A 27,486-nucleotide genomic window follows, 5' to 3' on the forward strand; every position below is an offset into this window, starting at 1 on the left:
TCAATAGAGCTTAGAGTCAGTTGGGAAAGCTGGACATGAAGTGAGGATGAACAGGGACAAAGCGGAATCCACAAAGACCAACTGGATCGCATGAGGGTAAACTAGACTGTGCATCTGTCTCTTGACACCTACAATCTCAATAATGCATGTGCCGGCAGGAGCCATGCTGCACGTGCTCCTAGGAGCCAAGGTGCTGCACACCCATCTGGCCCAGGACTCAGAGAAACTGAAGGTCCTGGAGTTGCTGAAAGAGCTCCAAACGCGGCCGCTGTCCCACTCCCAGGTTAGGCAGAAGATCAGCATCCGTGCGCATGAGCTGCCCCAGCACCTCACAGCTCACACTGACCTTCAGAGCGTGAGGGCTTCACTTCTGCCTTTGAAATCTTGCACAAATTTCCCTTGTGGCCAGTCTCAACACAGAAGCATATCTGAGAGATAAAGAGAATTTGAGATGCTAGATAGAGAGAGGACATTCAAGTGGAACTTTCCTAAAGGCCCTTGTACACCTACAGCCAGAGGTCAAGGTGGCACTGATAGATTTGAGGATCGTGCCTGTCATGGGGAAGCCACACAAAAAAACCCAAAATAAGTCCTACCACAGCCATCTAATGGAGGGTTGTAACAAATTATGCAAGGTAGACGAAAGTCCCTTTTCATATCTTCCTTGAGAAAAAAGGGTAGCACCCTCTAGCACCTTAGTTACTGTCTTTTTTTTTCCCCAAAGGATTTTCTTTATTTATTTATTTGACAGAGACATAGAGAGAGCACAAGTAGGCAGAGCGGCAGGCAGAGGGAGAGGGTGAGGGAGAAACAGGCTCTCCACTGAGCAGAGAGCCCGATGCGGGGCTCGATCCCAGGACTCCGGGATCATGACCTGAGCCAAAGGCAGCTGCCCAACTGACTGAGCCACCCAGCCGCCCCAGTTACTGTCTTTTTTTAATTAGAAATCTTGTTTTCGTGTCTCCTTAAAGAGACTAGGGAGAGATTTGTCTTTTTCTATCTGAAATAAAATAAAATGGACTTCACTTGTAATTTCCATTCTGAAAAAAGTTTTAAAAGGGCAAACCATCCACATCCTTCTTTGGAAGGGTATCATAGGTGGCCTAGAGTACCTTGGCTATAAGACTAGGGGCAATCCCTTTACCAAAGTGTACCCTAAGAGCACAAAGTGTACCCTAAGTGCACCCCAAGAGCTCTGGGACCCCAGTTCAAACTCTTGAAGTTATGCATTTTTGTGCAGGGGGATGAAAATTGTCCAAGTTAGATCTGCCTATTTGGGGATATTGTATTTTATAGGAAATAAATCAGGTGACTGCTTTTACTCGGTCTTTATATCTTGATGTTTCGACATTTCCTTCTTTCTGCAACTAAAAGCATAAAATATGGTTTGGCTCAGAAGAGAGGCATACCTAGATATGGCAGAGACTAAGAGTCCACATAGAAGGTGCACACGTAGATGGCAACTTCAGTCACTGCTTGGCTATAATCCACCACTTGGACAGCCTTTTTATTTATTTTTTAAGATTTTATTTATTTATTTGACAGAGAAAGAGAGAGCACACAAGCAGGGTCAGAGGGAGAGGAAGAAGTAGGCTCTCCACTGAGCAGGGAGCCTGATGCAGGGCTCGATCTCACGACTCTGAGATTGCAATCTGAGCTGAAACCAAGATCCAGAAACTTTAACCAACCGAGCACCCAGGAGCCCCATTGGACAGCTTTTTTTTTTTTTTTAAGATTTTATTTATTTATTTGACAGACAGAGACCACAAGCAGGCAGAGAGAGAGGAGGAAGCAGGCTCCCTGCCGAGCAGAGAGCCCGATGCAGGGCTTGATCCCAAGATCCCGGGATCATGACCTGAGCCGAAAGCAGAGGCTTTAACCCACTGAGCCACCCAGGTGCCCTTTACAGGTTTTAAATGAGGCTGGTCATCATCACAAGTTAGAAGTTCCCAAATATGAAAAAAAAAAAAAAAAAAAAAAAAAGTTCCCGAATATGGCTTCTCATCAAAGCACCTGGAGAGCTTCTTAGACACAGATGTTCTGAGGCGGCAAAAGATTCTGCTAAGTTTGATGAGGAGTCCTGGAATCTACCATTTTTTAAAGATCCCCGGGTGATTCCTGTAAATAGTCAGGTTTAGAAACCAATGATATAAGGAATTCAAAGCATGAGCCCACAGAACGAGTCTGACATAAGTTTCCTATCTAGAAAATGAGACGACTTCCTGAATTACCTGGTTTGCCATGGATGTGAAGTGCTCAGTTTACTAGAATGGAATCCCAGCTGATCTGACTTGCTTCCAACTGACTGTTCACATTGTTATTACACCTGCAAGAACAAGGTGCAAGGCTGTGGTGTGTGCCATCAGTACTCCATACAAGAAGGGGCAACTGCTTAAGTATAAAGGGGCACAGGGGAATATCAGCTGCTCAAAGGTGGACACAGCTACAGACTTGGTAACCATACAGGAAATTGTAGGGAGAAATATATATACCCCCCCAAAATAGCAAATATGAGAAGTAATGAATATAAAATGAAGGAATGAGGCTTTACTAGTTCTATTCAGCCTTACAGATGTAAAATAGAGTCTACCTAAGTTTCTGTTTATGCCCTGGGTCATTATGAGACAAAATGTATTGTAATTGGTTGTAATTCAAACCTCATGTCACTCATGATATTTTTGCTGTAGGTAACCGAGGGGCCTACTCACACATGAATACAGTGCAATTGCAGGCAATCCTAAATGAAATTAAAATTTGCATACGTAATGAAATTTCAGGAAAAATTCTTGAATTCTACTCTTATATCTCTAAACTTGAAAGATAGTCATTTGGGAAGTAGTTGCTTTAGGGAATCAAATGCATTCTTTAAACAGCAGTAACTTCAAATGTTAGTAGAATTAACTGACTTTATTCTTCTGAAAGAAACTGAATATTGTTGATTGCTACACAATTATAATTAACCTACTAACACAAGCAATTCCTCAAATTTTCTATAATTTGTGCTGTTTTAAAACAGGTGGAAAAGAAACATTTTTCTTTCGATATTAAGAATGCCAATTTGAAAAATATTTAGGGGCACCTAGGGGCTCAGTCTGTTAAGCATCTGTCTTCAGCTCAGTTCATGATCCCTGGGTCCTGGCGATAGAGCCCTGCGTCAGACCCCCTGCTCAGTGGGAAACCTGCTTCTCCCTCTCCCTCTGTCTGCCGTTCCCCCTGCTTGCGCTCACTCTCTCTTCTTCTCTGTCAAATAAATAAACAGAACCTTTAAAAAATATATTCTTCTTTTAAAAAAAAGAAAAAGAAGGGGCACCTGGGTGGCTCAGTGGGTTAAAGCCTCTGCCTTTAGCTCAGCTCATGATCCCAGGGTTCTGGGATCAAGCCCCGCCCGCATTGGGCTCTTCACTCAGTGGGGAGCCTGCTTCCTCCTCTCTGCCTGCCTCTCTGCCTACTTGTGATCTCTCTGTCTGTCAAATAAATAAATAAATAAAATCTTTTTAAAAATCAGTATTATTAAAAATAAATAAATAAGGGTGCCTGGGTGGTTCAGTTGGTTAAGCGGTCAACTCTTGATTTCAGTTCAGGTCATGATTTCAGGTTCTCCAGACCCAGCCCTGCATGGGGGCTCTACACTCAGGGTCTCAGAAAAGAGTGCGTTTGTCCCTCTCTCTGCGCAGCCCCCCCAACCCCACACTTTCCCTGCTCACACACTCGCTTACTTGCTCTCTTTCTCTCTCAAATTAATAAAAGTCTTAAAAACAAACAAATAAATAGCAGTATTATTTATTTCATTATTTAAGTGGTATGGCTGAAGCTAAGGACCAATTTTTTACTTAAAAAAAATATGATAAAACACCTGAAGTCTGTGTAAATGGAAATGCAATAACTCTTAAAAAATTTTTTGACTTATTTATTTATTCAGTTAGTTTTTAGTAATCTTTACACCCAATGTGTGGCTCAAACTAATGACCCTGAGATCATGAATCGATTGTTCTTCTGACCGAGCCAGCGAGGTGTCCTGGAAATGTGATGACTCTTGGAACTAAATTGGTATATGTTGTTTGTACATTAGTGGATTCTAAGATTCCTTATACTGTGTTCTTGCACATGAACAATATTATTTGTTCCAATATCACTTCTGTCTTTTAAGATTTTTATTTATTTATTAGAGAGAGAGAGCTCAGGAGCACAAGGGGAGGGGGGATGGGGCAGAGGGACAAGGACAAGCAGACTCACTGCGGAGCAGGGAGCCCAATGCAGAGCTCCATCCCAGGACCCTGAATCATGACCTGTGCCAAAGGCAGGCACTTAACTGACTAAGCCACCGAGACGTCCCTCACTACGGTCTTTCAAACAAATCGTACCCAACCTGAATTGTCTTTATATATCACTGCTTTCATAATTTTCATTACATAAACAAATCTTCTGAGTTACGTCGACAATCTTTAGTCTTAGCATTAAGAACTTCTTATTTGCTATGTTTCAGTTTGCTGGCTACTTGTAGTCATTGTTTTTCTGTTACGACAATCTCCCAGTTAGGTCTCATTTTTCAAGAACTATCAAAGCATCCTCCCTTCTTGCCCATTTGCCAAAATATATTGAAACTGCTCAATGTAACAATAATCTAGACAACTTAAAGATTTTTGGAGTACTATTTACTTTAAGAAATATAATTAAAATATAAAAACAAAGAAAGGTAACATCTATTTTAAAGAATTGTTGAAACATTTGAGATTTGCCTTAACATAATGGATTCAAGGGTAATTTTAAAAGGCATGTTTTTAAAAAGGCATGTTTTAACTTAAAATATGTAAGGTAGCATGATTGTTAAAATACGTAAATATGGGGGCGCCTGGGTGGCTCAGTCAGTTAAGTGTCTACTTTTGGCTCAGGTCATGATCCTGGGGCCCTGGGATCGAGCTCCATGTGAGGCTCCCTGCTCAGCAGGGAGCCTGCTTCTCCCACCCCTCCCTGCTCATGCCCTCTCGGCTCATACTATCTCTGTCTCTCTCTCAAATAAATAGGTGAAATCTTAAAAAAAATAAAAAATGTAAATATGGGATGCCTGGCTGGCTCAGCTGATAGAGCAGGTAACTCTTGATCTCAGGGTGGTGAGTTCAAGCCCCACATTGAGCAAAGAGCCTACTTAAAATAAAACAAACAAAACAAAAACCAAACAAATAAAAACAACCATAAATACATCTAGGAAAAATACAAATATCTTAGTACACTAATTTTGAAAATCAATATAATGGCTAGATTAGTCTAGGCTACCTTTTTTTTTTTTTAAGATTTTATTTATTTATTTGACAGAGAGAGATCACAAGTAGGCAGAGAGGCAGACAGAGACAGGAGGGGGAAGCAGGCTCCCCGCTGAGCAGAGAGCCCAATGTAGGGCTCCATCCCAGGACCCTGAGACCATGACCTGAGCCGAAGGCAGAGGCTTAACCCACTGAACCACCCAGGCACCCCAGCCTACCTTTTTTTTTTTAAATAAGATTTTATTTCTTTATTTGAGAGAGAGAGGAGGAGGATCATAAGGTGGTGAGGGGGCAGGGTGAGCAGGAAGCAGCAGATGCTAAGCAGGGAGTCTGACTCCAGCTCTGTCACAGGGCCCTGAGATCATGACCTGAGACAAAGGCAGATTCTTCTGAGTCACCTATGTGCCCCTAGGCTATATTTTAAAATTATCTAATATCTATTGAACAGCCAGTTTAGGATACTGTGACTGTTTCCAAAGTTCTGTCTTTGGCCTCTCTTACATTCTCTTCCTAGGACTCTCCTTCACTCCCATGGGATTAGCTTTCATTATTTATGGGAAAATTCTCAACATCTTATTCTTCACATTTTCTGGCTTTGGGTATTTGCTTACTTTTTTAAATTTTGAAGTAATTTTACAGAAAAGATACATGACTAGTACAAAGAACTTTTATATATCCTTCACTCCGTTTTCCCAATTGTTAACATTTTCCTACATACACATAATAATATGCTTATATGTATAGAGATATAGATTATGAATATGCACAGAAATATACATGCATACCTATATGCACATGCAAAGACATATTTTTCCTGAACCAGCTGAGGGTGAAGTTAAATACACGATGCCTTGGAGCGCTTGGGTGGCTCAGTAGGTTAAAGCCTCTGCCTTCAGCTCAGGTCATGAACCCAGGGTTCTGGAATCGATCCCCGCATCAGGCTCTCTGCTCATCGGGGAGGCTGCTTCCTCCTCTCTGTCTGCCTGCCTCTCTGCCTACTTGTGATCTCTCTCTGTCAAATAAATAAATAAAATCTTAAAAAAAAAAATACACGATGCCTTATTACTCCTTAATACTTCAGTGGGTATTTCCTAAAAAACAAAGCACAGCCATCAAAAATCAGGATATGGGCATTGGTATAATACTACCATCCAATCCATAGATCCTATATCCAAATTTCCCAATAACATCATTTATAGCTTATAAAAAATAAATCAAAACAAACAAAAAATGTTTTTTCTTCTAATCCAGTATCCAGTCCAAGAGGACATTCCATGTAATTTTCATGTCTCTTTAAGCTTCTTCCATCAGGAACAGGCTTTCTACCTACCTTTGTCATTCATGACCCAGACATTTTTGAAGAGTATCAGACACTTATTTTGAAGTACAAGATAGACAATTTGGATTTCTCTGGAGTTTTCTCATGATTAGATCTAGAGTTTGCATTTAAGGTAGGAATATCATGGAAGTGATCCTTTGTTGTTGTTGTTTTTTTTTCAGAGTCTCATACCAGAAGGCGCATAATGCTGATTTGTCCTATTACTGGTAAGGTGAATTTTAAAAAAATATTTTATTCTGGGGCACCTGGATGGCTCAGTCAGTTAAGTGTAAGACTCTTGATTTCAGCTCAGCTCAGGTCTTGAGGTTGTGGGATCAAGCCCTGCCTCAGGCTCTGCACTCAGCAGGGAGTCTGCTGGAGATTCTCTCTCCTCCCTCTGCCCCTCCCTGCACCCCCTCTCTCAAATAAATAAATAGATCTTTATTTTTTTAAAGATCTATTTATTTATTTGTTTGTTTGTTTGTTTGAGAGAGAGCACAAGAGAGGGGAGGGTCAAAGGGAGAAGCAGACTCCTGACACAGCAGCACTCCATCCTGGGACTCCAGGATCATGACTTGAGCTGAAGGCAGGTGCTTAACCAACTGAACCACCCAGGCATCCCAAATAAATAAATCTTAAAAAAAAACAAAACCAAGATTTTATCCCTTAAATAATCTTTACATCCAATGTGGGGCTTGGTTTCTTTTCTTCTTCTTTTTTTTTTAGGTTTTTTAAAATTTATTTGACAGAGCAGGAGAAGGGATAGGGGCAGGAGAAGCAGACTCCCTGCTGAGCAAGGAGCCCAATGTGGGACTCGATCCAAGGACCCTGAGATCATGACCTGAGCTGAACGCAGATACTCAACCAACTGAACCATGCAGCTGCCCCTCACAACTCTGAGATGAAGAATTGCATGCTCCACCAACTGAGCCAGCCCCTGGTGAGATGAATTTTGATCACTTGATGAAGGTGGTGTTAGCCAAGTTTTTTCATTGTAAAGTTACTATTTTTATGTTAACTAATAAGTAATTTGCATCTATCATTGATTGTTGCCTGGATCAATTATTATGAGATAATTGGCAGATGGTGATTTTCTAACTCTATTGGTCCTACATTTATTATTCTACACTAAGGAAGTGCTTTACTTTCTCTTTATTTATTTAGTTCATTCTTCATTTATTTATATCAGTATGGACATATGAATTCCTATTTTATTCAATGAATTATAATCTAATAAAACATTCTTTTGATGCTTGTATTAACACAGATTTGGCCAGTAGAAACCTCTTTAAATTGATCCTGTATTCCTCTGATAAGTCCCCATCAGTTTTTAAGCACTTTGTTACTTTCTGGTACAGCAAATTTTCCAGACTCATCTCATTTATTTATTTATCCTTTTTTTGCTATTATTTTTAAGTTTTTATATAAATTCCAGTTGGTTAAAACAGTGTAATATTAGTTTCAGTGTATGCATTTCCATACAACACCTGGTGCTCATCACGACAAATACACACCTTAATTCCCATCACCTATTTCACCCATCCCCCCACCCAACTTCCCCCAGACTCATCATCTACTTTTTCTTCCCCAGCTCTGGAATCCGCCATTTCTCCAAAGAGCTCTGGTTCTCTTTAGGAGAGAAAAGCATTTGATCTGAGAGCAGAATGTGCTTATTCTCTGGGGCATTATTGATTTTAGGCTCTCTCAGTATATATACATACACACACATACACATTTCTCTCTCTCTTCTTTTAAAACCATGAGTTCAGGGGCACCTGGGTGGCTCAGTGGGTTAAGCCTCTGCCTTCGGCTCAGGTCATGGTCTCAGGGTCCTAGGATCGAGCCCCCCATTGGGCTCTCTGCTCAGCAGGGGGCTTGCTTCCCCCTGTCTCTCTCTCTCTGCCTACTTGTGATCTCTCTCTCTCAAATAAATCAATAAAAATATTTTTAAAAAGATTTTTGGAGGTATTAGTTCAACTAATACCTCCAATTCCAAGTCAGAATACCACAGGACTCATTCTAGCTTTTTTTCCTTTTCACATTTGTAACTACTTTCTCTGACAGAGATTAAATTGGTTTTCATTATCTTCAATATATTGTCCCTTACTTGCTCATTCCCCTGTAGGTAACCACCTTCCCAGTCCTGCTGACTGCCTCCTTGGCATCAACCTTACCGATCTTACTTGCCCTAGCTAGGAAAGAAACCAATAATCCAGAGAAGAGAAACCAATTGATATTTTCTAACGAAAAAAAAGAAAAAGAGAGAGGGAGAAGAGAAAGAGGAATTGAAAGCAGCTCTGAGTATTTCAATTTAGCAGATTAACATCTAATCAGTACAACGCAATAAAGTTTGCCTCTGGCACCTATAAAGTTTATTGCTGATCAGGTAGTTCTCCAGAGAGTTCTCCTCCCAGGGGTGACTCATGGATCCAAGCTGCTTTCTCTTATGGTTCTGCCATCTGAACACATGACCATTCTAAGTTTGGCCAAAGGGGAAGAGAAGAAACAGGGGAAGGCACGCCCACATTCACCTGCCTCAGAGAGAAAGTGACACATCCCTTCTGCTTATGTTCCTTGAATGAGAATTAATCTCACGACACCACCCAGATGCAGAGGACTGAGAAAGGAAGAGGAGCATATGGATTTTGAGGGACCGGTGACAGTCTCATTCTTAACCACTGTAGACACTTTTGAATAGATTCTGTTTATATCTAGATGACTACGATGTAGCTTCCTGATGAGTCTTCTAGGAAGGTAACAAGGAGGTGACCAGAAAACAATGAGTAAACCTCTTACGTACAGCCCTTCAATACACACAAGTAAAATGCAGTAGTCATCTATAAAAATTATTAGGTGTTGGATTAGTTTATTTAAAGCCACTTTTGGGATGCCTGGGTGGCTCAGTCAGTTAAAGCATCTGGCTTTGTCTCAGGTCATGATCTCCAGGTCGTGGGATCCAGCGCTGCATCGGGCTCCTCACTCCACAGAGGGAGTCTGCTTCTCCCTCCCCCTGCTCGTGCATCCTCTCTTTATCTCTCTCTCTCTCTCTTGCTCGCTCGCTCACACTGTCTCTCAAATTAATAAATAAAAAAAAAAACTTTAAATAAAATAGGAGTCTGAAATAACTTCAAATTTAAAAGATGTAAGAATAAAGAATTCTCATATATACTTCATCCAGATTTACCAGTATTTTTTTAACATTTTGCTGCAACCACTACAAGTTTCTCTTAAATCTATCCATCCATCTATTGATCTATGCATCTGTCCATCCATTCATTCATAAAATTTGAACCATTTTTTAAAAAGATTTTATTTGTCAGAAAGAGAGAGCACACGCAGGGAGAAGGGCAGAAGGAGAAACAGGCTCCTGGCTGAGCAAAGAGTCTGACATGGACTTGACTTCAACACCTAGGATCATGACCCGAGCTAAAGGCAGATGCTTAACTGATTAAGCTACCCAGGCCTCGCTAATTTGAACCCTTCCAGAGTAAGTTGCAGACTTAACGATGTTTTACCCCTAAATACTTCAGAATGTATTTTTCTTCCTTTTTTTAGATTTCATTTATTTATTTGCCAGAGATTGAGAGAGAACACAAGCAGAAGGAGTGGCAGGCAGAGGGAGAGGGAGAAGCAGGCTCCCCACTGAGCAAGGAGCCCGATGCGGGGCTCAACCACAGGACCTCAGGATCATGACCTGGGCCGAAGGCAGATACTTAACCATCTGAGCCACCCAGGTACCCCCAGAATGTATTTCTTAAGAACAAAGATATTATCTTACATGAGCACTGTACAATGATCAAAATCAGAAAATTTAACATTGATAGTTGAATCTACAATCCACATTCAAAACTTACCAGTAATCCCAATCATGTCCTTTTATTTTTTTTTTTTAAAGATTTTACTTATTTATTGGACAGAGAGAGAGATCACAAGTAGGCAGAAAGGGAGGCAGAGAGAGAAGAAGGGAAGCAGACTCCCTGCTGAGCAGGGAGCCTGATGTGGGGCTTGATTCCAGGACCATGAGATCATGATCTGAGCCAAAGGCAGAAGCTTAACCCACTGAGCCACCCAGGTGCCCTCAATCATGTCCTTTCATAGCAATGCCTTTTCTCAGGCTTGTATCCAGTCCAGGATGGCACACTAAGTTTAGTGGTGCGGTCTCTCTCGTTTCTTTGCTCTAGAAGTTTTTGTATTTCTCAGTCTTTCATGCCATTGACATTTTTCGGGAGTCCAGGCCAGCTAATTTGTAAAATGTCCCACAATTTCAGCTTGTCTGATGTTTTTTTATGATTAGACTGAAGCTGTGCTTTTAGGGAAAGATGACTATGTAAGTGATAATGTGCTTCTCAGTGCCTCCCTGAGGAGGCATTTTTGTTAATTCACACCATTACTGGTGAGGTTAACTTTAATCATGGGGTTTAGGGGAGTCTATCGTTTCTTCACTGTAAAGATCTTATTTTTCCCTTTGTAATTGGCAAGTAATTTGTGGGGAAATACTTTTGAGACTAAATACCCTGTTTCTGAAGAATCTTGTACCTACTTGTATTTATATCCACTGATGATTCTTGCCATCGTAGCCAATGACTACGATGATGGTTGCAAGATGGAAATTTTCTAAATCCTTATTTCTTAACATTTTTTAGTTTTTTTTTTTCAGAAGATTTTATTTATTCATTTGACGCAGAGAGAGAGCACAAGCAAGGGGAGCGGCAGGCAGAGGGAGAGGGAGAAGCAGGCTCCCTGCCAAGCAAGTCCAATGCGGGACTTGATCCAGGATGCTGGGATCATGACCTGAGCTGAAGGCAGGTGCTTAACTGAGTGAGCTCCCCAAGCCCCCCTCTTAACATCTTCTTAGAGATTTATTTATGAGAGAAAGAGAGAGAGAGAAAGAGAGAAAGAGAGAGGGAGAGAGAGCATGCAAGTGGGAAGAGGAGAGAGAATCTCAAGTGACTTCACGCTGAGCATGGAGCCTGATGTGGAACTTGATCTCATGACCCTGAGATCATGACCTGGGCAGAAATCAAGAGCAAGACACTTAGCTGACTGAGAGATCCAGGCACCCCTTAACACTTTCTCTTTCTTTCCTTCTTGTTTGTTTGTTTCAGTGTAGACTCTGGATTCTGTTTCAGTGGGTTCTGGTTATAATATGTTACTGTTATTTTGATGTTCATATTAGCTCAGAGAGCCCCTGCAACCTGGCTTTTGTGTTCTTTTAACATGTTCCATCATTTTTTGAGCACATCCTTGCTTTCTGATGCAAGATACTCCTAACTCACTTGTTCTTTTCATTCTCTGGTCCTGGAATTGTCATTTCTTCTTGAATCCTACTTATTTTGGGCATTCTAAACTGTAGAACTGAGTTAGTTCCATTTGCTAAGGTTGAGAAAGCATTTCCCTCCTTTCCATTATCTGGAAGCTCATACAAGTGTCTTTTTTGCCCTTGTATGTGGATTCTCAGCACCTAGATCCAGGTGTGCATACAAAGTGTTCCATAAATATTTACTGAACAAGTTTGCATGCTATCAAGCCTGTCTTAGAGAAATGTGTTGAAGATATGGTTTCAATTTCAAGTTCAAGGATCACCATAGACTAGTTACATTCTTTCCTTTCATTTATTATAGCCATTTGCAGCTACAGATTCATGGCTTAAAATAGACTATGTGTCCTATAATTTACCTTGATGTTTTTATATTGTATTACATTTTTTAAAAGGCCAGCAGTTAAGTCCACAAAACATTTTTCATTGTCCTTTTTTTCAACACAGTCCTGTTTTTAAGATTTTCTAGATCGCTAGGAGTTATTTCAGTCAATGTTCATCCTTTTACCGAGAGTGAGGCAGTATGGACATTCTATAAAGACTGAGGTGTTGGGATGCCTGTGTGGCTCTGTCGGTTGAATGTCCACTCTTGATTTCGGCTCTGGTCATGATTTCTGGGTCCTGGGATCCACCCTACCTGGGGCTTCCTGCTCAGTGGGGAGTCTACTTCTCCCTTTCACTCTCCTCTGTGCGTGCTCTATCTCTCTTTCAAAAAAATAAATGAAATATTGGGGTACCTGTGTGGCTCAGTTGGCTAAGTGTCTGCCTTTGGCTCAGGTCATGATCTGGGATCCTGGAATGGAGTCCTGCCTCGGGCTCCCTGGTTGTAGGGAGCCTGTTTCTCCTTCTTTTTGCTGCTCCCCTGCTTTTGCTCTCTCCCCTGCTCTCAAGTAAAATAAATAAAGTTTTTAAAAAAATTATGTTGTCAGTGGAGGGTAAATTAACCTAAATTACTTAAAAACCTTGATAAACAAGTTATATTTTATTGGAAATAGTAAGTCAAAATTAAGGTTGCTTATTTCCTATTTACTGACTTTCTATTACTCTACCTTTATGCTCATTTTAGTGTAATGACATGAGCATAATGATTGAAATCTAATAGCTTTTTTCTTTTTTTTTAAGTAGACTCCATGCCCTGCGTGGAGCCCAACATGGGCTCGAATTCACAACACTGGGATCAAGATCTGAGCTGAGATCAAGGCCTGGACACCCAACTGACTGAGTCGCCCAGGCACTCCTGGAGTCTAATAGCTTAGGAAAAAAAAAAACAAAACAGAAATCTCAAGTAAACTCTATGCCGGATGTAGGGCTCAAACTCTCGACCCCAAGATCAAGACTTGCACACTCTATGGACTGAGCTAGCCAGGAATTCTCTAATACCATTTTTTTAAAAGATTTTATTTATTTATTTGACAGAGAGAGATCACAAGTAGGCAGAGAGGCAGGCAGAGAGAGAGAGGAGGAAGCAGGCTCCCTGCTGAGCAGAGAGCCCGATGCGGGACTCGATCCCAGGACCCTGAGATCATGACCTGAGCCGAAGGCAGCGGCCTAACCCACTGAGCCACCCAGGCACCCTCTAATACCATTTTTGATGCAGCATGCAATGATAGCAACTCAACCTTTTTTTTTTTAAGATCTTATTTTTAAGTAATCTCCATACCTAATGTGGGGCTCAAACTTACAACCCAGAAATTAAGAGTTGCATGCTCTACCAACTTAGCTGGCCAAGAACCCCTCGCGACTCAACATTTTAACTGTTATTGACAAATGACAAGATTCTATTTAGTAAAGTTCTCCCACAGTAAGAAATACGGGTTTTCCCTGCTACTGGAAAGTTTGCTTTAGGCCACTTTACTTTCACAGAAGACTATGTTACTATTGTTTTTCACTAACCAAAAGAAATCCAAAGAGAATTTTTGCTTTTACAAAATGCTGAGTGCCTCTTCACTTTATATCATATTGATTTATGAAAGGTTTCATAGGAATACTCTACTTTTGGATGGGGTGGTAGTTGGCGGAGGAAGGAAACCCGTATTACAAGAACAGTGAGTTCTACAGTGACATCTAGTGGACCCTTCTTGTAAGATTGCTTATCCCTGGGTATTTCTGAGATCGTATCTTGTGGACATATGACTAGCCACTATTTTTAAAATCCTTAAGTAAACAGCCTAACCAAAGTCTGCTTATTAATCCTTAGATTCAAGTATAAAATGTGGTATTGTTTGGGGTTCTCACAGTACATATCTAGTGTGATAAAAAGATCCAAATATCTTCAAAGTGACTCATTTACAAAAACCAAACAATCCATAAAGTGACTATTTACTGACAATGCCATATAACTTTTTCCTGTTATATTGATTTGGAATGGTCTTAAGAAAAGTGTCACTGTTACTATGATACCTTAGAAACAAATACTTCAGTGTTAGGTCACCACGCCAATTTAACTGAATAAACCTCAATTACAGCCCTTCTGGTCCCATCACCAAAGAAAAAATTGGACTTATTCTGTTATCTGATTATGACAGCCCTCATTTTATTAATCAAAGCTATCCATAAAATCCTCACCTAACTAAGGAGTTGAGTCTGAATGTTTGGAGTTACTTGGTTGTGTCTGGTTTGACATTCCTTTGTTATCACAAGTAAAAATATAAACTCTTTGGTCAGCTTTGGGTTCAAAACTTCCATCTTGATTATAGCTTTGTGGCCTTCTGAAAATTACTTAATCCACTTGCATTTTAGTTTCCTCAGTGTCAAAATGAGGATTTAATCTGCCTCCTAGAGATGAACAAATAGTGATGAAAATAAGCATTCTTATTTAGTTCCTAAAATAATTTTTTAGCAACTGTTTTTAAATTCCTATTTTTTTTGAGTAAAGCAATAGTCTATTGTTTTATTGTTAAATGTAATATATCACTATAGGTTTTTGATAGGTAATCTTTATCAATTAAGGACTTTCCCATTTATTGTTAGGTTGCAAAGTTTTTGTTTTTCTTTTTTTAAATAATGAGTGGCACTTAATTTTTTGATTTTTTAAATATTTTATTTATTTGAGAGAGACAGAGTGAGAGTGAGTGAGTGAGTACAAGCAGATGGGGGCGGTGGGCAGAGGGAGAAGGAGAAGCAGGCTCCCTGCTGAGCAGAGAGCCGGATGCATGCGGGGCTCAATCCCAAGGTCCTGGAATCATAACCTAAGCTGAAGGCTGAAGCTTACCCGACTGAGCCATGCAGGCACCCCATGGAATTTCAGTTTTTTACTGTCATGATTTACTGTCTAGGATTTTTACTGTCATGAAAATTCTTGTACAATTCCTGGTGCATATGTGCAAGATGTAATCAGATTATATACATTAAGTGTCGAATTGCTGGTTCTCTGATTATTTCCCTTAGCACTATTTTCTCTAGACCCATCCATGTTGTTGCAAATGGCAAGATTTCAGTGTCTTTTTATGGCTGAATAATATTCCATCGTGTGTATATACCACATCTTCTTTATCCTATCACTAATCAATGGACACTTGGGCTGCTTCCATATCTTGGCTATTGTAAATACTGCTGCTATAAACATGGGTGCATGTATCCCTTCAAATTGGTGTTTTTGTATTTTTTAGCTAAATATACAGTTGTGTGATACTGGATCATATGATAGTTTTATTTTTAAAATTTTTGAGGAGCCTCCATACTGTCTTCCACAATGCTATACCAGTTTGCATTCCCACCAACAATGCACAAAGGTTCCTTTTTCTCCACATCTGGGCCAACACTTGTTTTGCACAGCGGGTTTTTTTTTTTTTTTTTTTTTAATAGTGTTCGTCCTGATGGTGGGTGTGAGCTGTTATCTCATTAGATTTGCATTTCTGTAATGAGCAGTGATATTGAACAATTTCCCTGTGCTTCTTGGCCATTTGTCTATCTTCTTTGGAGCACTATCTATTCAAGACCTTTGCTCATTTTAAAATTGGGCTACTTGGGTTTTTTTGTTGCTGTTGAGTTGTAGGAGTTTTAAAAATATATATTTTGGATACTAATTTATTAGATGTATGATTTGCAAATATTTTCTCCCATTCCGTAGGTTGCATTTTTACTCTGTTAATTGTATCCTTTGATGCACAGAAGTTTTAAAGCTTGGTTTAGACCCACTTGTGTATTTTTGCCTTTGTTGCCTATGGGTTTTAGTGTCATTTCCATGAAATCATTGCCAAATCCAATGTCATGAATGCTTAATCCTATGTTCTCTTCTAGGATTTTTAGTTTTAAATTTTGTATTTAAGTCTTTGAGCTAATTTTCGTGTATAGTATAAAGGTCCAACTTAATTACCCTGCAGATGGATATCCAGTTTTCCAAACTCTGTTTATTGAAGATTTTCACCATTGAGGGGTCTTGGCAACCTTGTTGATAATCATTTAACCATATGTGTAAGAATTCTTTTTTGGGCTCTATTCTATTCCACTGGTCAATATGTCTGTCTTATGTGAGTACCACACTGTTTTAATTATTGAGTTTTGTAATACATTTTGAAACCAGTCCAACTTTGTTCTTTTCAAGATTTTATTGGCTATTCAGGGTCTGACTTGAAAAACCAAGTATAGATCATTTATAATTATTAAAATCATTTTCTCACATTGATAATCTCAACCACTTTTTAGCTGATTTTGGGAAGCTTTTTGGACTTAAAAGAATATGAGCTATATCATAAGGAAGGTACATATAATAAATGTACAATTTCATGACCATAAAACCACACCCTGGTCAAGAAATGCAACACTACCCTCCAGTTACTTTCTTATTCTGTGTTCTTCCTGGATCACAATCCCCTCCATTCACAGGAGGCTACCCGTATTCAGCCTTTCCTGAAAATTATTTTCCTCTCATTATAGTTTTACTACTTAACTCTATGTCCTCAAACAATGTAATTTTACCTGTTTTGGAACTCTAATTTGTATTATATTATTTTTACCTTGCATTTTTTGCTCAATATCGTGAAGTTCTTCCATGCTGCCTAGCTATAATTCATACATTATAATATTCCAGTGTACAAATATAAAACAATTTACCCATCTGTTTTACTACTGATGGATAGCTTATAAAGTTCTTTAGATAATTACTTTTTTTAAGATTTTATTTATTTGTCAGAGAGAGAGAGAACAAGCAGGGGGAGCAGCAGGCAGAGAGAGAAGCAGGCTCCTCTTTGAGCAAGGAGCCCAATGCAGAGCTCAAAGCCAGGACCCCAGGATCATGACCTGAGCTGAATGCAGATGCTTACCCAACTGAGCCACCCAGTAGTCCCTCTTTTGGAATTATTACCAGTACTGTATATAAACCTTCTTTACGTGCGTCTTCTTCTTTTTTAAAAGTAATCTCTATGCCCCCCAGAGTTGAACTCAGAGCCCTGAGATCAAAAGTTGCATACTCTACTGAGTCAGCCAGGCACCCCCACATGCATCTTGATGCTCAAGTGTAAGAGTCTATCCAGGGTATATATTTGAGTAGTATTACTCATTCTTAGGGTACACTTATATTCAACATCTATGTCTTGTTTTTCAAAGATGTCCCAATTTACAAGTCTCACCAGTTGCTCATGGATATTCCCATTATACTCCACATGCTTTTTTGGTGTAACACTAATTTTTGGCAGGTTGGTGAATGTGGAATAGTATCTGTGGTTTTGCTTTACATGAGCCTAATTACTTACCAATGACGCCAAACTTTTTATGTTTATCTGTGATGTGTTAAAGACTTTTTGCTCATTTTTGGCAAAAGATTGTCATTTATTTGTAGGAATTCTCTATGTTCTGGATCATCTTTTGCCACCTATATATGTTGTAAATATTTTCTCTCATGTTCTGTGTTTTCTCTCTTTATGAGGTCTCTTGATAAAATGAAGGTCTTAAATTTATTTTTTAAATATTTTTAAAAGATTTTATTTATTTATTTGACAGATATCACAAGTAGGCAGAGAGGCAGAGAGAGAGAGAGGGAAAAGCAGGCTCCCTGCTGAGCAGAGAGCCCAGGGCTCAACCCCAGGACCCTGAGATCACAACCAAAGTCAAAGGCAGAGGCTTAACCCACTGAGCTACCCAGGTGCCCCTAAATGAAGGTCTTAATTTTAATGTAGTAAAAGTTATGGTTTTTTTGTTTGTTTATGGTTGAAGTCCACATATACACAGGAAATATATACACAGGAAATTTGAGCATATTCCTTTGTGAAATGACTCTTTTGCCCATTTTTCTACTAGTTGCTTTCATTTTTTTGTTTGTTTGTTTTTTGAGAGAGAGAGAATCTTAAGAAGGCTCCATGCCCAGCATGGAGTCTGACAGAGGCTCAATCTCAGGACCGTGAGATGACCTGAGCCAAAATTAAGCGTCGGCCACTTAACTCACTGAGTCACACGTGTGCCCCAGTTGCTTTTTTTAAAATATAGATTTTTAGGGGTGCCTGGGTGGCTCAGTGGGTTAAAGCCTCTGCCTTCAGCTCAGGTCACAATCTCAGGGTCCTGGGATTGAGCCCTGCATCAGGCTCTCTGCTCTGCTTCCCCCTCTCTCTCTGCCTGCCTCTCTGCCTACTTGTGATCTCTCTCTCTGCCAAATAAATAAATAAAATCTTAAAAATATATATATAATTTTTAGAAATTCTTCACTTATTCCAAATACAAGCCCTTTATCAGACACACATATATAGCAAATATCTTCAAGGCAAAGTATCTTTGCCTTGCCTTTGTACTCTCTTTAAATGATGTATTTTGGTGAACAAAGTTTTTAATTTTACTAGATAGAGTTCAATTTATCAATTATTTTGTTAATGGGCATTGATTTTCGTCTGAAGAAAGCTTTACATTTCTTCAAGTTCAAAAAGAGATACTATTTTCCTATATTATATTTGCTATACTAAAAAAAATTCTTTATTGCCAGATCTTTCCAATTTTTAGGATAATCCATCTGGAATTTTTATGTGATTGTGAGGTTGGGGTTAATTTTTTAATGTGAATATTCAATTAACCCATATTAAGACCATTCTTTTTGCACTACACAGAAATATAGTCTTTGTCATCTGTCAGGTGACTCTATTCAACCTGTCTGTGAACTCTCTGTGCTGTTCCATTGTTTTATTTGTCCATTGTTGGAACGAGACCAAACTAAATTTCCACAGCTTTGTAATAGGTCAAGCTATTTGGCAGTGTTATTGTTCAGCTTTGTTCTTCTTTAAAATTGCCATAGCTATTTTTAACTCTATGCATTGCCATCTAAATATCAGAATCAGCTCAATCAAAATTTTGTGTCAATTTTTAAATCAAAAGTCTGCTGGGATTTTGATTGGAATTACACTGAATCTGTGAGTTCAGGAAAATTTAACATCTTTATGTTATTCATTTGGATTTCCTTTAATTTCTTTTAAAATTAGTAGTTTTCAGTGAAAGGTCTCTCACATTATTTGTTAGATTTACTTCCATGTGCTTGATGTTTTTTGTCTTATTAAGTGGCATTTTTCAGAATTTCATTTTCTATTTGTTGTTGTTGTTATTGATATACAGCAACATAACTGACCTCAATGCAATGACCTTATATTCCGAGGCCTTGCTAAGTAAATAAACCTATTAGTTCTAATTGTTTAGCTATAGGTTCTTATTTTGGTTTTTCTACATATACAGTCATGTCATCTGTGAATAAGAATTTTATTTATTCCTTCCCAGCTTTTCCTTTTTATTTTTTCTGTCTTCCTGTTAAGAACTCCAGTACAGGGGCGCCTGGGTGGCTCAGTAGGTTGAGTCTCTGCCTTCAGCTCAGGTCAGGATCTGAGTCCTGGGATGGAGCCCCGCATAGGGCTCTCTGCTCAACAGGGAGCCTGCTCCCTGCCTCCCTGCCTACTTGGGATCAGTCAAATAAATAAATAAAATCTTAAATTAAAAAAAAAAAAAGAACTCCAGTACAATGTTGAATAAAAATGCTGATGGAGGACATTGTCTTACTCTTGATTTTAAATAGATTTTAAAATTTTACTACAGTATGATGTTTGCTCTAATTACTGATTATACCTCACAAATTTTCATAGTTGTATCTTTAGTTATCATTCAGGTCAAAATATTTTCCAATTTCTATTGTATCCTTCTTTGATTCAACAGTTATTTCAAAGTGCAGTGTTTAATTCCCAGGAAAAGGTTTTCTCAATAATACTGTTCTTCATTGATTTCTAGCTCAAATGCACTGTAGTCACAAAATACACTATAAAATATTTCAGTCTTTTAACATTTGGAGGTTTTGGGACAAACGGGTGGTTCAGTTGGTTAAGCGTCTGCTTTCAGCTTAGGTCATAATCTCAGGGTCCTGGGATAGAGCCCCACGTTTGGCTCCCTGCTCAGTGGAGAGTTTGCTTGTCCCTCTCCCTCTGCCTGCCACCCAGCTCATGCTCTCAAATTAATAAAATCTTAAAAAAAAAAGATATTTCCATTTTCTTCTAGAAGCTTGATTTAACTTTCACATTTAGGTCAATGATCTACCTCAAATTAATTTTTTGTGCATTGAAGGAATTAGGGGTTCTTCCTATATAGAAATCTTTGTTTTTTTTTTAAAACTTGGCAGTGCTTAGTTTTTTACTGAAACAGCATAATGGGGGTGTAGGACCAGCCAACTGAAGTTGAGAATCAAAAATACACTGCATATCTGGGTCTGTATTTGTGAATATTTACAACTGTTCTAACAGAATTGTTAAAAGGTTTTGTGATGTGCTGAACACAATACTATGTGGTTTTGTTGATGCTTGGGTGAGAAAGTTCTTTTTCTGTATCTCAAGTTCCACTGGGGAACTTTCTTCTAGGGATTTTTTTTATTTTTATTTTTTTTTTTTTGTAGTGGACAAGGTTACATGAACCCAAGTCTGTATCTATGCTATGATAGCTCAAGTGTAGCTACCATCTGTCATCAGACAACACTATTAAAATATCACTGACTATATTCCTTATATTTTTAAAAAATCATCCTTTCATGGATAGAACTACATGAACAAAGTATGTAGTGACTCATATATTTCTGCTTCAATTGCTATAGCCACATTACAGCATAATTCTTATGTTATTCTTTCAGTTATCTAGTTAATAACTTTGGTTAATGATTGTTTTTTTTTAATCTCTATCACCAACATGGGGCTCAAACTCACAACCCCAAGAGCAAGGGTCACATGCTCTACCAAATGAGCCAGCCAGGTTCCCAATTAATTAATTCTTTAAATTATTTCTGTTCAAATAACTGGTGTCATTTCTGCCTCCTGATTAGAATCCGGTAGACTGCCAAAGGGCTAGTATCCAGAACATTTAAGAACTATAAATCAGTATAAAAGTTGTCACTGGTACATAAGCAGACCTTATAACCCAGCAGACAGAAATGCACATATATACCCACCAAAAGACACAAAGAAATGTTCGTAGCATTTTTGGTTAATAGCCAAAACTCTGGAACAACCCAAATGCCCACTGGAAGTTAAAAGGAAATAGGGGCACCTGGGTGGCTCAGTCAGCTAAGCGTCTATCTTTGGCTCAGGTCATGATCCCAGGTCCTGGGATCGAATCCCACATTGGGCTTCCTGTTCAGTGGGACGTCTGCTTCTTCCTCTCCCTCTACCCCTCCCCCTGCTTGTGCGCTGTCTCTCAAGTAAATAAAATCTCTATAAAAAAAATTTAAACATAAACCATACTAAAAATACAACATAGCAATGACGATAAACAATCTACCACTACATGTAATTATATGGATTAATTTTACAATATTAAGTGAAAGCCACTCAAAGGAGTATAAGAAATGTATGACTATTTATGAAGCAACAAAAGAAAAAAAAAAAAGAAAATGTGTTGTTAGAGCAGTGGTTACAACAGGTAGTGAGTTGTGGAGGGGCAGAAACTAGAAGGGAGAGGATTCTGGGGGATTGGTAATATTATTTCTTGAACTGTGTGGGGCTGTATGGTCTCATTTTAGACACAAACCCAAATCCTCCTTTAACAAATCACCAACTCTCAAACCACTGCTCTATTCTTAAGAGTTGTCTACACTTCTGTCCCTGCCACAACACTGAAATTCTCAGCAAAGTCATCTGATAGCAAATTTAGTAGGCGTCATTTCTCTGCCCACATTCAGGCAGCCTAACTATGGACCACTCCTCTTAAAATGCTCTCTTCATGGGGCACCTTCATGGGTGGCTCAGTGGGTTAAGCTGCTGCCTTCAGCTCAGGTCATGATCTCAGGGTTCTGGGATCAAGTCCCACATCGGGTTCTCTGCTCAGCAGGGAGCCTGCTTCCCTCTCTCTCTCTCTGCCTGCCTCTCTGCCTACTTGTGATCTCTTTGTCAAATAAATAAAATCTTAAAAAAAAAATGCTCTCTTCAGTGACAATGCATTCTCCTGGTCTTCCTACATCATCCATTCCTTAAATACGGACATTCACACTTAGCTCTTTCCCACTTTCAAATCTGTGGATGGTATTATATATTACTGTCACTTGGAATTTATAGGTTTCTTATAGACACCTAACTATTCCCAGTTTCTCTCCCAAGCTTCAGATCATACTGCCAACAGATGATTTCTATTTGAATTTATTCACATTGTATCTAAGTGCTTACTATGTGCTAAGGATTGTGTTAGGTGCTAGAATTTCTCAGAGGGATATCAAATTCAATATAATTAAACCCAAAGTCTATCTTCTTTCTCCCATATTTAGTCTTCCTTTAGAATTCTTTCAGTGACTGGTACCACTTTCCACTAGACCAACTAAGTAAAAGACTTAAAGGTAATGTTTTAATTATCCCTCTCTAACCATCTTATTAATCAAGTCTGTTGGACTTACCTCTGAAAGATAAATTTACGTATCTCCCCAGTCTCATTGCTGTTCATTCACATTTAATTTTATAATCAGTATTTGAAATAATGAACAAATTAAAGCAAATAAAGAAATGTTCATATCAATTCCAAAGCAATATTTATTCCAAAGCAACTGTTTCCAAGTGGTATAGCACTGTCAAATTAAATATGCATATAACCCGTCAGTTTAAGACAGTTGTGGTAGGAAACTTCATGATGAACCTCAATCATCCCTGCCTCCTGGTACCCAATCTTCTGTAGTACCGTCTCCATTTTAACAGTCATCTCTATCTGTAAGACCAGGTCAACACACAGCAAAGTGATGGTGTGTCACTTCAAGATAAGGTAATGTAAATGCTGTGTCTTCCTTCAATCATGTATGCACTTTCTCTCTTGAACTGCTCCGGGAGAAGCCAGCTGCCATGTCACGAGAGGACCTAGGTAACCTATGTCTCTCAACAGTTGGAGGAACTCAGTAAGGAACCTCAAAGGCGTACCAACTATACTGTGAGCTTCATTAAGATTCTGCCCTAGTCAAGCTTTTAGATGATACTGCAGCCCTGGCTGGCAGTTTATGAGACCATTAGTCACAACCATACACACAGGCAAGTCACTCCCTTATTTCTGACCCATAGAAATGGCCATAATTAAATTAAGTCTTGATTACATACCAACAGATCACTTATTTCTTCTAATTAAACCATAGCTGTGATAAACTATAATTTCTGTTACTAGGACAAATAAACATAGGTACACTTTACACTGCCTCAGTTTCAAATTATGCACTACCAAAACAGCACTGTGTTAAATTCTCAACTACAAAGTCCATAGTGGTCTAGGATATTAGAGTTTGATTAGAATTGTATTTTCGTAACTTATTCCCAACAAGATCTGACAAATGTTTGGTTCTTTGACTTACAAGGGTTAAACATTATGAATTTATTCTCAATAAGGTAAAGAAAACTGGCAACAATATTTAAACTGCTGAAAAACCTATACTGTTGTTACTTAATGGAATAATTTTTTTAAATTTTTAAAAACTACTTCTCATAAGAATGCCCAAGACAAGTTCAAACATATTTCTAAAACTGCATCCTGCAGTGAAAAAAATTATACCTGGCATAGATGCATCAAATAAGTATTTGTTCAAGTGGCTGGTAAAATTTTACAAGCAATCAATTTCAAAACACTATGAAGATAGCATAAATGCCATCAAATGTCAGCTAAGCTGATGATTCTATACCAGAACACAATGGAATCAATCTGTTGCAGTTGCCCTGCACTCAAGACTCGGGGTCTCCTCTACTTCCTTCCCAAATCATTGGCAGGAGGATGTTATATGAATTCTGAAAAGCAGTTTGGGACTGCTAATTCAAGGTGACAGCCTGACTACATAGCCTCTTCCTGTTGGGATTCTATTACTGAAAAGGGATTTAAAAATGTTTACCACAAAAAAAAAAAAAAAAAAAAGTTTACCACAATGACAGAATGGGAGAGAAGTGAGATGTCAAAGACAATATATCAATATATTTGAAAAAACAGTATGAAGATGGAAAACAGATTAAAAAACAGATTAAGAAACAAAATCCTCAACAAAAAAGGTAAAAATATGCAATAGGAAAAAGAAAGTCTCTTCAACAAATGGTGCTGGGGAAACTGGACAGCAACATAGAAAAGAATAAAACTGGACCACTTTCTTACACTGTATACAAAATAAACTCAAAATGGACTAAGGACCTAAATGTAAGAACTAAAACCATAAAAATCCTAGAAGAGAGCACAGGCAGTAATTTCTCTGACATTAGCCATAGCAACATTATTTTCTAGAATGTCTCCTGAGGCAGGGGAAACAAAAGCAAAAATAAACTATTGGGAATATATTAGGAAAAAAAAAGCTTCTGCACAGCAAAGGAAACAAATCAACAAAAGACAACCTACTCAATGAGAGAAAAATATATATATATTTAAAGATTGTATTTATTTATTTGACAGAGAGCGAGCACAAGCAGGCAGAGTGGCAGGCAGAGGGAAAAGAGAGAAGCAGGCTCTCCACCAAGCAAGGAGCCCAGTGCAGGACTCGATCCCAGAACTCTGGGATCATGAGCTGAAGGCAGCCGCTTAACTGACTGAGCCACCCTGGAGTCTCATGAGAGATAAGATATGTGTTAATGACATATCCAATAAAGGGTTAGTACCCAAAATATATAAAGAACTTATGCAACTGAACACACACACACAATCCAATTATAAGTGGGCAAAAGACATGAACAGACACCTTTCCAAAGCAGACCTACAGATAGCCAACAGACACATGAAGATGCTCATCACTCATCATCAGGGAAATGCAAATCAAAACCACAATGAGATATCACCTCACAACTGCCAGAATGGTTAAAATAAAAAACTCAAGAAGTATTGGCAAGGATGTGAAGAAAAAGGAACCCTCATGCACTTTCCAAGTGGGTGGTAAAATGGGAATGCAACTGGTATGGCCACTGTGGAGAACAGTACAGAAATTCCCCCAAAAATTAAAAACAGAACTACACTATGATCCAGTAATTCCACTACTGGATATTTACCCAAAGAATATGAAAACACTAATTTGAAAGGATATATGCACCCCTATGTTTATTGAAGCATTCCTTACACCAGTCAAGTTATGGAAATAATCCAACTGTCTGTTGATAAATGAATGGATAAAAAAATGTGGTGTACGCATACACAAAACAGAATATTATGCAGTTATAGGAAAGAACAAAATCTTGCCATTTGCAACAATATGGATGCATCTAGAGAGTATAATGCTAAGTGAAATAAGTCAATCAAAGACAAAGATTTCATGTGGGTGCCTGGGTGGTTCAGTCAGTTAGATGTCTGACTCCTGATCTTGGCTCAGGTCTTGATCTCACAGTTGTGAGATCAAGAACTTTCACAGGCTGCATGCTAGGTGTGGAGCCTATTTAAAAAAAAAAAACAACAACCATATTTCATTTATATGTGGAATTTAAGGGGGAAAAAAAGTGAACTATGAAAAGACAAACCAAAAAAGAGATCCTTAACTATGAAAAACGATGGTTCCTAGGGGGAAGGTAGGTTAGGGTTGAGTGAAACAGGTAAAAGGGATTAAGAGTACACTTAATCTTAATGAACAATGAGTAATATATAGGATTGTTGAATCACTATACTGTAGACCTGAAACTAATATACACCATGTTAACTATACTATAATTAAAATGAAAATGAAACTTAAAGAGGAAAAAACAGGGTGTGCAGATGATATAAATCAGAAAATAACTTATTTAAGGAAATTAACATAATCACAAGAATTATTTTGAAATCTTTATTTTTTTAAAAAAGATTTTATTTGACAGAGAAAGAGCAAGAGAGGAACACAAACAGGGGAAGTGGGAGAGAGAGAGAGAAGCAGGCTTTCTGCTGAGCAGGGAGCCTGATGTGGGGCTCAATTCTAGAACCCTGGGATCATGACCTGAGCCGAAGGCAGATGCTTAACAACTGAGCCACCCAGGTGCCCCAGTTTCATTTTTTTTTTTAAAGTTTATTTATTTATAGTAAATCTCTACACCCAATATGGGACTCTAGTTTACAGCCCCAATACCAAGAGTCACATGTTCCATTAAGCAAACCAGCCAGGAGCCCCTGAAATCATTGTTTTAAATTTAAGGAGAAAAAGTGTTAGTATTTATGCATTTAAAACTTGGTATATAGAAGATGGTGGAGGAGGACCCTGGGTTCACCTCTTGCCGCGTGGCCACCTAGAGAACACCTACATTGGCATAAATAACCCAGAAAGCAACCGGGACACTGGAAGAATAGACTCTCCGCAGCCTGACATAGACAAGAGACCACAGCAAAGCAGATCCACATCCCTCCCGCCGCCCTCTGCCGATCACTCTTGGCAAGATCCCATCAAAGAGGTACCACAAGCCTGGCAGTGTGCCAGCCCACATTTCTCACAAAATGCCTGCAGTTTGGTGCTACTTCAGCTCTGGCAAACACCTGGTCTGACTCAACTCATGCCCAAGGCAGCTTTTGACAGGCCCACTAACACCACAAGCACCAGACTCTGCCCACAATAGGCAGAGAGCCATCGCAGGCTGGACTCAAGGCAAACACAGCTTTGCCACAAAAGCAGGACACCCCCGTAGCAAAACACATAGGAGATACCCCTGAAGGACCATTTTCTGGTGAAAAGGAGACACTGCATTCCAGGACCTCTTCTTTATAAAGCCATTACTTCCACGTGTGGTAGAAATAACTGACTTTCCTAACACAGAAATAGACACAGCAAGAAAGAGAATAAGGAGACAGAGGAGTATGTTCCAAATGAAAGAACAGAACAAAATCAGAGCAAGAGACCTAAGAGAAATAGAGATAATAAATACGTCTGACAAAGAATTTAAAGTAATGCTCATAAAGATACTCACTGGACTTGAGAAGAGTGCAGGCCCTCCATGAGACCCTCCAACAAAGGACCAATTAGAGATGCTAGACTCACTAAATGGAAATAAAAATAGACTGCCCAGAATAAACAGCAAACAAGAGAAAGTAGAAGAATGGATCAGCCACATGGAGGACAGAGTAATGGAAAGTAATCAAGCTGAGCAGATGAGAGGGGAAAAAATATGCTGAATGAGAATAGACCCAGGGAACTCAGCGACACTGTCAAACGTAACAGTTGCATGACAGGGATCCCAGAAGGAGAAGAGCAAAAAAAGGGGGCAGATGATTTGTCTGAA

The 27,486-nt window shown here is 38.9% G+C and overlaps 1 protein-coding gene across 1 annotated transcript in view; it reads right to left on the reverse strand.

Moving 5' to 3' along the window:
- Positions 1–2,241: 2,241 nt before the first annotated feature.
- Positions 2,242–27,486, reverse strand: part of TMPO (thymopoietin) — a 57,398-nt gene continuing 32,153 nt past the window's right edge. The window contains exon 10 of the mRNA XM_044228587.1: positions 2,242–2,326. Coding sequence (XP_044084522.1) covers positions 2,257–2,326 — 70 coding nt within the window. The 3' untranslated portion in view covers positions 2,242–2,256. The remainder of the gene's footprint in view (positions 2,327–27,486) is intronic.

The sequence above is a fragment of the Neovison vison genome, chromosome 12 (genome assembly GCF_020171115.1).
Source record: "Neovison vison isolate M4711 chromosome 12, ASM_NN_V1, whole genome shotgun sequence".
NCBI lineage: Eukaryota > Metazoa > Chordata > Mammalia > Carnivora > Mustelidae > Neogale > Neogale vison.